Source organism: Antrostomus carolinensis, unplaced genomic scaffold, assembly GCF_000700745.2.
Source record: "Antrostomus carolinensis isolate BGI_N321 unplaced genomic scaffold, ASM70074v2 scaffold36814, whole genome shotgun sequence".
In the NCBI taxonomy this organism is placed as follows: Eukaryota; Metazoa; Chordata; class Aves; order Caprimulgiformes; family Caprimulgidae; genus Antrostomus; species Antrostomus carolinensis.
The window spans coordinates 1-11314 of NW_010312053.1; the positions used below are offsets into that span (position 1 = coordinate 1).

General features: G+C 50.4%; 1 protein-coding gene across 1 annotated transcript in view; it reads left to right on the forward strand.

Annotated features, from left to right (window-relative positions):
* Positions 1 to 80: 80 nt before the first annotated feature.
* AARS2 (alanyl-tRNA synthetase 2, mitochondrial) overlaps positions 81 to 11314 on the forward strand; it is a gene marked incomplete at its 5' end in the record, with an annotated part of 17137 nt that continues 5903 nt past the window's right edge. The window contains 14 exons of the mRNA XM_010166926.2: positions 81 to 275; positions 960 to 1105; positions 1955 to 2149; positions 2686 to 2830; positions 3276 to 3421; positions 3726 to 3834; positions 4451 to 4489; positions 5233 to 5344; positions 5887 to 6014; positions 6744 to 6894; positions 8696 to 8865; positions 9859 to 9972; positions 10374 to 10511; positions 11146 to 11283. Of these exons, the coding sequence (XP_010165228.1) occupies positions 81 to 275; positions 960 to 1105; positions 1955 to 2149; positions 2686 to 2830; positions 3276 to 3421; positions 3726 to 3834; positions 4451 to 4489; positions 5233 to 5344; positions 5887 to 6014; positions 6744 to 6894; positions 8696 to 8865; positions 9859 to 9972; positions 10374 to 10511; positions 11146 to 11283 (1926 nt within the window). The remainder of the gene's footprint in view (positions 276 to 959; positions 1106 to 1954; positions 2150 to 2685; positions 2831 to 3275; positions 3422 to 3725; positions 3835 to 4450; positions 4490 to 5232; positions 5345 to 5886; positions 6015 to 6743; positions 6895 to 8695; positions 8866 to 9858; positions 9973 to 10373; positions 10512 to 11145; positions 11284 to 11314) is intronic.

The window sequence follows — 11314 nt, forward strand, 5'->3', positions numbered from 1 at the left end:
CGTCGGTGTTTCAGGAGCCCCCGGCGCTGCCCCCGGCGCTGTGCGGCACCGAGCAGTAACGGGCGTCTCTCTGCCGTGGTTTGCAGTTCAAGCCCATTTTCCTGGGCACGGCGCACCCCCGGAGCGAGCTGGCACAGCACCGGCGGGGGGTGAACAGCCAGAAGTGCGTGCGTGCGGGAGGGAAGCACAACGACTTGGAGGATGTGGGCCGAGATACTTATCATCACACGTTCTTCGAGATGCTGGGGAACTGGTCCTTTGGGGATTACTTTAAGGTGAGGCGACAGGAGCGAGCCCTCTCCCGGGGGAAATGCAGCCTTTATTTCAGAGCCGTGCTGTAGTTCTGCCCTGTGGTGCCCTCGGACTGTCTGCAGAAGGCGTTTTGGTAAGCTCCAAATTACTTTGTGGGAGCTCTGTGGCCTGGAGCAGAGGTAGTTGGCTGGTGTGCTCAGTCACTAAACGTGCCCCACAGGCTCCCAAAGTGCTCAGCCTTTCAAAGCTGTGAACAACACGTACAAATCAAAATTCATTGCGTGAACGCTAGTGTTGACCTTTTAATATGGTGAAAAAAGGTTTCCAGTTAATTTGGTGATTGTTACTAGAAAGTTTGAAAAGTGAAAAAGGATAAAAGATGGTTGATTTTTTTGCCGGTGAATACATTTTTTCCTTGGAAAGAAAATAATCCATGTAACACTGCTGGTAAGCACGTGGCTGTAGGCCATGCTGTGATCCTGAAGGTCTCCCGACAGTTTAGGAATGTCACTTTACCACAGACAGTGGTGAGCTGTCTCACTCTCCTGACCTTCATCCTGCTCTTTGCAATACACCTTAAAATTGGAAAGAGAGAGAGCAGCTGAAATGAACTACTTTGGTGTTTGACTCCCATTTTAAAGAGCCTTTCTGAATCGCTATGCATCCTGGATTACTTTGTGCTTCGTTTATGTTCCCTGCCTGCTCAGGAGGAGGCATGTAGCATGGCCTGGGAGCTCTTGACAGAGGTCTACGAGATCCCCAGAGATCGTCTCTATGTCACCTATTTTGGCGGAGACTCCTCGCTGGGGCTGAGCGCAGATGAGGAGTGCAGGGACGTGTGGCTCCGCCTGGGGTAAGTGTGTTAGAGGAGACGTTCTGCTGGTGCTGATGGTTCAGTCTCCATAGTTTTCCATTTGCTCTTTAGTTGATGGGAATCAGATGTAGGGGACAAAATCTGGGTTCTAAACTCATTTCATTTCTGGTTTGTTTGGGCTGTTAAAAGGCAGCTGGGCTCTGAGAGCTCTGGGGCATTTGACCTTTCACAGAATCACAGAATGTTAGGGATTGGAAGGGACCTCAAAAGATCATCTAGTCCAATCCCCCTTTAAGTTGTTTCTCAGATGTTATCAGTCTGAGGTGCTGTGTACCTGAGACTGGCTGGCCTGGATGAAGTGTGTGAAGGATCTCTGATCCCTTGCTTCCTCTCCATCATGAGCTGCAGAGAGTGCATTTTCCTCTGAAAGCTAGCAATGGCTGCTTCAGTATGAGGATGAGGCCGTTGCAGAGAGCTCTGCTGTGCTTTGGGAGCTTGTTGCAAGCTGTATGTGGGCTTTGGACCCAAGGCAGCCAGCTCTGTGCCAGTGCTGGTGTTCAGCCTTGTCCACTGTAGTCAGGTCTTAGCTCTGCTGGAGTTCCCGAGCAGGAGGAAGGCAGCTCTACAGACCCAGTGCCATCAGCAGGAGCCAGACTGAGTTTGCCAGCCATTCTAGGCAGTGAGTAGGACCCTGTCTGGTTTGGTCCAGCTTGCTCCTGCTAAGGAGAATAATTCTGTGTGAACAGAAGCAAAGGAATCCTAATGTGTTTGGTTATTGAGTTTGTAGTAGCCAGAAAGGATTCCTCTCTTCCAGCTTCCTCTGTGATCTCGGCTGCTATGTGCTTTGTGTGCATGCCCCGGCGCTACCACATCTGTTTGCCTTTCCAGGGTGCCTGCCAGTCACCTGCTTCCTTTTCCACTGAAGGACAACTTCTGGGAGATGGGGGACACGGGTCCCTGCGGTCCCTGCACAGAGATCCACTATGACCACGTGGGTGGTGGCAGAAATGCGGCAGCACTGGTGAACCAGGGCAGCCCCGACGTAGTGGAGATCTGGAACCTGGTCTTCATGCAGTATAGCAGGTACCAGGCATCGGGTCTGAACTCGAGAGCCTTTCCCCCTCGTCTGACTCTGAAACTGTGCGTGTGTATTCTCAGACATCTGACAGCTTTCAGGGAGGTGGCAGTAGAGGAGCAAGAGGGAAGCTGTGGAAATGTCCCCAGTGTGGCTCTTGGTCCCCTTTGCTTTATTTATCCTGTCCTCCTTTGACTTCTGCAGCCTATTCTCCCTCACTGCTGCATCCCAGAGGTCTCTTGAGGTCTGCAGCAGCCCGGAGAAACCTGCAGAAGGGGGAGAAGGCCATGGGCCCCTGTTCAGGGAAGGCCTTTCTCCCTACATTACAGTCTGTCCTGACTATTTGATGGTCGGATCCTGACTGCCCAGCAGTGCCAAGGCAGGCTGCTGTTAGTCTTGTCCCTGAGCTTCCTTTTGTTGGGTCACTTGCTGTTTCTGTCCCCTGTCACTCTCCCATTTTCATTGACTTACTTGCTCCTTTTCTTTGCCCCTGAACTGACCCTTGCCACTCTTTTGCCTTTTATTTTTCCTGGCTGGCTGACAGAGAGGTGGAGGGGAATCTGCTTCCCTTGCCACAGCACCATGTGGATACAGGAATGGGCCTGGAAAGGCTGGTGACAGTTCTGCAGAACAAACGCTCCAACTACGACACAGATCTCTTCACTCCCATCTTGGATGCCATTCACAAGGTGACAGTGCTTCTGCTCAGAGTCACAGCTAAGCAGAAGTTCCTTGAATGCAGACTGCTTGCCTGGTACCATAGTACAGTCTTCTTTACACATGTTACTGTGCAGTATTTTGAGACAGGGGGTATGCCAGGTCCAGAGCAGCATTCTAGGGAAACTAGGGAGAATTTCAGTTAGAAATCCACTGGGGTATCTGCACTGCTGATCCGTTTTTCCTTCAGAGTTTCTTAAATTCCTCAGTGCTGGGGCATTGGCTGACCTGTCTTAGGTACAGAAGTCTTGGTCTGTAGTGCTCTGGAAGGATTTAATGAGTACATCCTGAGATGCACAAGGTTCAGAGGTATTTGAGAACCATGGTGTCAAGGGTAGCTGGCTACCTCTTGAATTTACACTTTTCCTTCTGCAGCCATTAATTTCTGCTGATCTATCTCCTTGCTTTCTCTTTCAGGGCTGCAGGGGGCCCAGATACCAGGGTCTGGTCGGGGATGCTGATGTTGGGCGTGTGAATATGGCCTACCGCGTGGTGGCAGATCACGTGCGCACCTTGTGTGTGTGCATCGCTGATGGCATCTACCCAGGCGTCTCCGGAGCAGAGTAAGGACATGACGAAATGGCATGGGGTGGGTGGAGTTAGGTCTAGAAAGGAATATGGACAGCCAGGGGAGAGGTTCTGGTGTGGGACCAAGATAGGGAGTGCATGAGCTTTGGGGAGGCAGGAAGGTGGGAGCCTGGAAGAGCTTCTGATCTGCATGCTCATCCTTGGATGGGTGTAGAGTGTGGGGAGCAGCTGGCCTGTGTCAGTAGATCAGGCCAGAAGAGCTGAGGGGCGGTGTGCTGGATGTGGGAGCTGGGCAGGGATGTGCACATGGCTGCCTGCCAAATCCTGCCCTGTTTTCAGGCTGGTGCTGCGTCGGATCCTGCGCAGGGCTGTCCGCTTTTGCTCTGAAGTCCTTCAAGCTCCACCTGGGCTCCTGGCCTCACTGGTACCTACAGTAGTGGAAGTGCTGGTGAGTAAAAACTGCTGCCATGGGGGCAAAAAAAGTGTATCACATGCTTGTGCTGTTCAGCCCAATGTCCCTTTCCTGTACACTGTCAGGAGACGATCTTGGATGTGAAGGAGCTCTAGGAGGGTGTATCTGGTGGTGTGCAACGCAGCAGTAAAAATCTCACCTCCTAACCATTTGTGGTGGGAGGGAGGGGGCCTAGTGTGACCAGCAGTACTGTTAGCACAAGTGTATATGTAAGTGTATACAAGTGCAGGTTGTTTCCCAAGTGCAGTGGCTTCCAAGCTGTCATATCTGGTTAAACCCATCTGAATTTGGTCCCTGTGAGTACTAACAGCATCCTAAAAGACAGTGCTTTCTTCCTATTGTGAAAGGATGTGTTTGCCAAGAGATGCTGTTCAGGGGCTAGCAGAGGTGCAGGCCACAGGGAGATAGCCAAGACACGGCTGCTCTAAGTCCATGTGTGATTCTTCCCCTGTGCTCCTGTCCCTGGAGCTGTGTGCTGGGGCTCCCTTCATACTCACCTGCCTGAGGAACCTCTATAGTGCTTGTGGCATGCTGTGAGATCCCCTGAGGAAGATGCTGAGGATGTTGTCGCTAACTGAGGCTCACTCCACAGGGAGATGCCTATCCAGAGCTGATGAAGAACACAGACCAGGTGAGCAATATAGAATCCCCTGGAGAGAAACCCCATCTCTCATTATTTTTGTGAAGCGCTACCTTCAGGGGCAGAAGTCAACCCTTCTTTGGGACTTAGCTGGAGGAGTTTGCATAGTCTCCTCCATAACCATGTTCAGATGGGTGGGCTGAGATGGGCTGGGCACATATTTGTATCCTGGGCACAAGAAGTATCTGTGGCAGATTTCCTTGTGGGAGCTCTGCTAGATCCTTACCAGGAAATGCTTGTCCTGATACAAAGCAGCTGTTGCTCTAAAAAAGCTAGGGTAGCTCTTTTGTTGAGTGCAGGTACAGCCTGTCTGAGCCTGGGCAGCCTTTGTCCAAAGTGGATTCATGATTTAAGGCCAGTCTCTGCGTGCTTCTGCTGACAGCAACCGTGACGAGCAATTTCTCTGGCTGTTCCAGCCCTGCAATTTTAATTGGGTCACAGACATGAATGTCTAACAGGGAGCATTTGTCAGCCTCCAGCCTTCCCCAGGTGGATGGTCAATATTTCTTTGACAGAAATGGTGACAAGAGGAACAATGGCTTTGGCACTGGTTAGTAATGTATCAGAACCATGTTGTGATGGATACTTACAGAACAAAAAGGCTGGTTCAAGCAGGCACAGTAGCCCTGTTAGACTCTTGCTTGATTTGCTTTGAGCTGACTGTATCAGGGCTGAGCTGAGCTGGTGAACTCCCTGAGGTGTTGTGGGTAACCCTTCTTCTGGTCCTTGGGCAGATCATGGATATCATCAATGAGAATGAGGCTGCTTTTCTGTCCTCCCTTGAGCGTGGGAGGCGCATCATTGAGCGGACAGTGCAGCAGATGGAGCCCTCCACAAATTTCCCGGGTGAGTCTCCCTCCTCTGACAAACTACTCTTAAAGATGGCTTGATCCATGTCCTCACAAGCATTGCAGTCAAAACTGGTGGATGTCTGCTTCCCCCACATGTTTTCAGTGACCTTCTAGCTCCAGGCAGAGGAGCAAATGTTGCTCCTTTCTCCAGATTGTAGTTGTTTTCTAGTACTTTGTGCTCACAACAAACTCGGCACCAGGAAAGTTAGAAGCATTCCCTTGCTGCTTTATTGACCTAGTTAAGGTCCTTACAAGATGCAACTGAAAGAAGGAGCTCAGGACCCAACCAGCGCAGCTGCCTGTCCAGATGTGCTGCACTGATTTTTAGCAGGGACGGAGCTGTGCACCATGATTAATACTCAGTCCCATACAAGAGCTGCATGGCTTCTCTTCCCTTCCCCATTACTTGTGCGGCTGCACACAACACAGGTGAATCCAGTTCCCAAAGCACACACTAGTTTGATCCCGTCCAAGCAAATCTTGAGTTGCCTTTGCTTTCTGTGTTCATATAGAGTTCATGTCCTTTTTGTCCTACAGTTGAAGTAGCCTGGTCTCTCTATGGGAATTTGGGATTCCCCGTGGATCTAATTGACTTGATGCTTGAAGAAAAGGGAATCAGTTTGGATTCAGCTGCTTTTAATGAACTTGCTCTGGAAGATGCAAAGGTAAGAAGGAGACTCGCCTCATCAGAATAATTCAGAGCTTTCCCTGTCTCCTGTAAGCATGGAGGCAGAAGTCCTTTCACTGCTGAGGCTCTTCATATGCACCTCAGGGCCACATTCCTTCTCCCTGAAGGGGAGGTGGGTCTGAAACAGCAGCGGGGTCACAATGCCTTTGAGGACTGAGAAGTATTGGCTGGTGATTCTCTTCAGATCAGTAGAAGCGGTTTATGATGCTGACTGTTGCTGGAGTGAAGGGTATCATAGAATTATATAGGTTACGAGTGTCCTCTGTCAGTCATGTAGTGCAGCTCCTCACACAAAGCAGAGCCAGCTTAGACAGCCCAAACAGCGAGTGATTTCAGAAGAGCTTAGAGAATCTCCTTGGTCTCTGGTTGTGGAAGACTTGCATTGGCCCCTGTGCAGTAATTAGTTCAAGGCCTTGCTCTCCTGAGCTTTAACGGTCTGGAAGTTTCACAGCTAGACAGCAAGCTGTGCTGGGAGAGTTGTGGTAGCTGTTTCTTACGGCCTGCCTCAAGGCTAGCACAGGGTGATATTAAGTGCTTGTGGGGTTTGAAGGAATGGGGTTGATCTAACAGTAGCCTCCATCAGCCTGGATTTAAAGAATCCTTTTCCAGGAAGATGGAATAAGTTGTTCCTAGCCTTATAGCTCCAGTTACCAGTTTGAGTGCCCCCAGGTATCTCCCATGTAACTGTGCCTCTGCTCTGCTGTAGCGGAAGGCTGGTGGCCCACAGGCAGGAAAGCTGCAGGACGCAAACACGCGCCTTGATGTGCACTCGCTGGCTCAGCTCCGGAGCAGCAACGTGCCTGCGACTGATGATTCTCCGAAGTACGCCTACGCGCTTGGGCAGCACGGGCAGTACGGTAAGTGGCCAGGTCCCCTCTGCGAGGCAGGCTCTGCCTGAGGGCACTCCCTCAGCAGACCGCTTTTGCTACCTAACCTCATGCATGCAGAACATGTAGTTTGTGGTTCAAACCTGTCCACCTTCCTGATGCATCTTTTTTCTGCCCATGTACCTCATCCCAAAGAGGTGCTTTTCTTACTGCTTTTGGTGTGTCCCCACAAGGCTCTGGGCTGATGACAAGGCTGTGAGCTCTGGGTTGGTGTTACCGTGCAGTGGTGAAGCAGAGGCTGTTGGTTTCTGCTAAAGATGAGTCTATTCCCAACGCTTAGGCTTCTGGGGAGAATGAAGAGTAGTTATGCAAAGGGTTAGGTAGGTGTCTAAAGCCATGCCCTTGCTATTTCTTTGACAGACCACTAGATGCCAGTGCAGGCTCTTTGTCATTTAGGGTAACTGGGTTTGCTGATGCTCTAGGGAAAGCATAAAGCTAAACCACAGAGAGTAAGAGGTGGTGTGGCTGTCACAAACAATTAGAGACAGCTGTGTATAGCCAGCTCCCTCTTACCCAGTGTGCTGGTGGAAACTCACACTAAGCAGAAAGTGAACCAATTCAAGCTATATATACTACAGCAAGAGCACAGTGGAGGAAAAAAAAGCACAGAAATGACATTGGCTGAAATCTCCAAGCTAGCACTGTTCCACCTCCTCAGTCTCTGAATTATGGAATAATTCAGGTTGGAGGGGATCTCTGGATGTCCAGTCTCTTGATCAAAGGAACGTCAGCTTCACAATTGGATCAGGTTACTCAGAGCCTTGTCCACTTAAGTTTTCAGTACCTTTAAGGACAGAGACTCCACAGCCTCTTTGTTCCCTGTTTTTTATCACTCTTAGTGTGAAAAGCTTTTATTCTTTATGTACAACCAGAATTTCCTGTACTGTAGATGTAGTCTCCTACAAATGCTAAGTAGGAGTGAATAACCACTTTCTTTGACCTGCTCACTGTGATTGTGTTCATACGGCCCAGCAGGCAGTCAATCTTCCTTGCTGCAAGGACACCCTGCTGACTTGTGTTCAGTTTGCTCCTGAGGACCCCAAGGTTTCTGTCAGTCGATTTCTGTAGCCTGGTGAGGTGCCTCTGAAAATCAGCCCTGCTCTTCAATGTATCAACCAGTCCCCACCAATTCATTGCCATACACAAGCAGAATATAGGTACATGCCATCTTGTAGTGGATAGTAATTAATGAAGATGTTAAATGGTGTTGGCCCTAATATCAGACACCAAGTAGCTCTATCAGTTGAACATTTAACTACTGAGCAATTCTCTTTGGGGCCAGCTGCCCAGGCAGGTGTACGTTCACCTTATGATCTATCTGTCCAGTCCATATCACCTGAATTTGGCTTCAAGGAGCCTACAGAAGAGCATGTTAGAAGCTTGCTGCATCAAGGAAGGTGACACCCCTATCGTCCCTTGTTCACCAAGTCTGTCATCTCTTCGTAGACAGCAGGCAGGTTTGTAAAGCTTGCAGTGTAGCAAGATGTAGATGTGTCTGTGCCACATCTTGTTCTATCAAGCTCATGTGGAGCCAGATTGGGCGTCCCTGCCTGCTTACCTGACCTACTGAGCAGATCTGTCACTAGGTAAGTGAGGGGTGACTTGGTTCCAAATAACAGATCCTTTGTCCTTTCTGCCAATAGCTGTTTGTCTCCTACCAAGGCAAAGGAAAGTGCCAGCTTTTAGTATAGACTGAGTGTTGCAGGGTTGGTGTGGGGAAGTGACCCCTCCTTTCCAGCGCTGATTGCAGCCATCTTCTTCCCCCTGACAGAGTTCAGCCCATGCCAGGCCACTGTTCTGATGCTGTACAGAGATCAGTCTCTCCAGAAGGAGGTTGGGGCAGGGCAGCGCTGTGGTGTCATCTTGGACAGGACTAATTTCTATGCAGAGCAGGGTGGGCAAGACTCTGACCAAGGCTACATGATACGTTTAGGAGAGCAGGTAAGACCCTTTGCTGCTGCCGTGGGTACCCAGGCCAGGCAGAAATCCCCAAGTGATGGACTGTTTTACTGTGTTAATTTGCAAGCTGCTGACTCTCAACAGTTCCCTTGGCTTTGCATCAGGGTTGGTGGGGTGAGGGAGAAGGAGCGGTAACTTCACAGAGGTGTACTTGCTGTCTGGTTGACTCTCACGGCCTTTTGCAATTTGTTCTTGCTGGGTAAGACTAAAATCTTCTTGGGTCTTCCTTGAGTGTGCTGCACTCTCACCAGCTGGGGTTGAAGTGCAGAGAGAAGGCAATCAATGATCCAAGTCCTTGAGCTGAGTAACTTGTCTCTGGTCAGTCCTGGATGACTGCAAGCAGTGCCCAACCTGAGACCTAGTGCAAAAACTCTTATCCCTCCCAAAAGCATCAGGGAGGACCTCCACTTCTGCAGCATGTTCCTTCAACCTTGCCAGAGGGAGAGCATTGATGTTCTCCTGGGAAGTTACATGGTGTACAGCTTTTCTCCTTCCCGCATTAGAGCTCTTGAGAATCACCCCTGGACATTGATGCTGCCTTTTTAGCCTTGCAGAATGCGGTAGTGCCTTGCTCAGCACTTCTCCCCAAGCTGAAGCAGGGATCAAGTTTCTGTTGCCGGCCCAGTGAGGCAGAAATGGCACCTTGGATGCCTGATATTGGTGCCTTGGCAACTGCTGTCCATTTTCTCATGGACAAGGATCCTTGCTAGGAAAATTCATCAGCATGGGTGGTGTTACTGCCACTCCACTGCTAGCTGACAGCCTCAACATGTTGTGGGGTGAGTGGCTGGGTGCAGGGAAGGTCTGAGGTACCCTGGTTACATTCACAGTAAACTTCTCCCTGCTTTTCCTACCCCATCCATGTCTTTTAGGGGTCAGTGGGGGTTGTGTTTCCCAGTCAGATCAAGCAGGCACCTAGCACAGGTATTTGGATGCTCCCTGTCTCCTAACTCATCTTTCTGTCTCTCTGCCCAGGACATACTCTTCCCCGTAGAGTCAGTTCGTCTCTGTGGTGGTTATGTGATCCATGAGGTCACTGCTGTGGAAACCCTGCGTGCTGGGGACCAAGTGCAGCTCTTTGTGGATGAGGTGATAACTCACTGCTCTTAACCTTTTCCCAGCCTTGTTTTGAGAGTCTTGTGATGTCCTGAACACAGCAGAGTCTTGTCCCTTGTATTCCTGAGACTGCTACTCATTGTGATCTGCAGTGGGAAGGGAAGCTGACAAGTGACTCTCTAATCTTCTGTGAGCCATTGGTCTGTCCAGAAGCATCCAGCCTACCCTTTGCTGTTTTATGGAAGTGATCCCATAGGAAAATAAGTTAGATCTGCCCTGTGACATAACTTAATCTGACACTGTGCTACCATTGTTTTTCCCCCGTCTCCTCTCATCCCCTCACATGCAGCCTTTCCCATATCTCTTCATGCCATCTCCTGCTCCCCTCAGCCGTGGAGAACCAGCACTCCCTGCCAACTTGTCTGTGCTTTCAGGCCCAGCGGCTGGCCTGCATGACAAACCAAAATCCCCACCGGCTGAACTTCGCCCTCCGCTGCGTCCTGGGTGACAACACAGAGCAGCGAGGGTCCCATGTGACAGCAGAGCGGCTGCGCTTCGACTTCGATACCAAGGTGACTGGGCTCCTGTTTTCTTGGTCTCAGCAGTACTGACACCCCAGTACTGGCTTTCTCTCCAAAGATTTTTCTCCTCTCACTATAATCACTCCTTTAGAGACAGGTCACATTTTATGTGAGCCATGAAACTCAACCCTTTGGATGTGGCTGGCTCTGCTTTGCATTAACTTAACTCTGAGCAAGGCTTGTGGAGGAGATGAATGGGGGTCGGAAGGGAAAGGACTTAGCAAGGCCAGTGGTTGTGGGACTGACCTGAGCAGCATAAAGGAGTCTTTGAAAGATTCAGCAGCTTGGCTGTGGCACATATCTGTTGTCTGTGCTGGTCATCTGGGTGAGAGGTGTTGGGAACTGAAAGCTGTTGGGTCAGGCTGAGCACTGGCCCTGGTAACCTGTCACTCGTTGCAGCATCTCTCTTGAAGAGTTTGGTTGATGCTCTCGGTTCAAAAATCCTTCTCCCTCATGGGAGGAGGGCGTGAGAGGGTCACGATTCCCTTTTACAAGTAGGGAAGATAAAACGCAGGGAGAGAGTGCTCTGCCCAAGCTGAGTTGCCTGGGGACCTTGCCCCAGTTCTCCCTCCTTTGTTCTGTACCTCTTGGGACACTTCTGAAGGTGGCTGATTTAATTCCTCAGGGCCCTGTCACTGTGGAGCAGCTGCAGCAAGTGGAGCAAGTGGTCCAGGATGCGATCAAACGAAATGAGGTTGTGCATATGGCTGAGGTCCCCCTCACGCTGGCAAGAAGAGTTCAGGGACTCCGTGCAGTGGATGAGGTATGACAGGATGGCAGCGCACGTCTTCATA